Consider the following 1228-nt stretch of genomic DNA (forward strand, 5'->3'; position numbering starts at 1 on the left):
AACTGGGATACTGGGAGCACTGGGGATTTTGGGATTTCGCTGAAATTTTGGGATTTTCCATGGAGATTTTGGAATATCCCACAAATATTTTCCTGGTTTTGTGGTGATTTTTGGGGTTCCCCCTGAGGTTTTTTGGGGTGCCCTGTCCGATTTTGGGGCTCCCACAGGAACTCTGGAGGGACTGGGAATCCTGTGGGAAGCACTGGGTGGACTGGGAACCCATGGGGAAACTGGGATACTGGGAGCACTGGGGATTTTGGGATTTCGCTGAAATTTTGGGATTTTCCATGGAGATTTTGGAATATCCCACAAATATTTTCCTGGTTTTGTGGTGATTTTTGGGGTTCCCCCTGAGCTGAGGTTTTGTGCCCCATCCGATTTTGGGGGTCCCCTCAACGCACCATGTACTCTTTACGTTTGTTGAGGCGACTCTGGCAGAGGGAGAATCCTCCCAGCAGAGCGTAGAGTCCAGCGGCGATGAAGCAGTTGTAGCTCACTTGTTCATACAGGCCATAAATCCTCTCAGGGCCACTGGGGAAACAGGAACATCCGATTTTGGGGGTCCCCTCAACGCACCATGTACTCTTTACGTTTGTTGAGGCGACTCTGGCAGAGGGAGAATCCTCCCAGCAGAGCGTAGAGTCCAGCGGCGATGAAGCAGTTGTAGCTCACTTGTTCATACAGGCCATAAATCCTCTCAGGGCCACTGGGGAAACAGGAAAAAATGGGGTCAGGAATGGGGTGAGGGGACTGGGAGCACTGGGAACACTGGGAATGGTGGGGAGAATGGGGATAATAAGATACTGGGAGGACTGGGGGGGACTGGAAGGACTGGGAACACTGGGAGAGTAGAGACCATCAATTCTCTCAGGGCCACTGGGGAAACAGGGAAAAATGGGGTCAGGAATGGGGTGAGGGGACTGGGAGCACTGGGAACACTGGGAATGGTGGGGAGAATGGGGATAATAAGATACTGGGGGGATTGGGTGGGACTGGGGGGACTGGGAGCACTGGGAGGAGTGGGAGAGTACAGGCCGTAAATTCTTTTGGGGCCACTGGGGAGACAGGAAAAAATGGGGTCAGGAATGGGGTGAGGGGACTGGGAGCACTGGGAACACTGGGAATGGTGGGGAGAATGGGGATAATAAGATACTGGGAGGACTGGGGGGGACTGGAAGCACTTGGTGAACGGGGATTAGGCGATACTGGTGGGACTGGTGTGTTACTG

The 1228-nt window shown here is 53.2% G+C and overlaps 1 protein-coding gene across 1 annotated transcript; it reads right to left on the reverse strand.

The window, feature by feature from the left end:
• Positions 1-392: 392 nt before the first annotated feature.
• RNASEK (ribonuclease, RNase K) lies at positions 393-706 on the reverse strand (the record flags this gene model as incomplete). Its single annotated transcript, XM_009078547.1, has 2 exons — positions 393-531; positions 584-706. Coding segments are annotated over 2 exons (262 nt in total), but the record flags the coding sequence as incomplete, so codon positions are not given.
• Between the last annotated feature and the right edge of the window lie 522 nt (positions 707-1228).

Source organism: Acanthisitta chloris, unplaced genomic scaffold, assembly GCF_000695815.1.
Source record: "Acanthisitta chloris isolate BGI_N310 unplaced genomic scaffold, ASM69581v1 scaffold28987, whole genome shotgun sequence".
Taxonomy (NCBI): Eukaryota; Metazoa; Chordata; class Aves; order Passeriformes; family Acanthisittidae; genus Acanthisitta; species Acanthisitta chloris.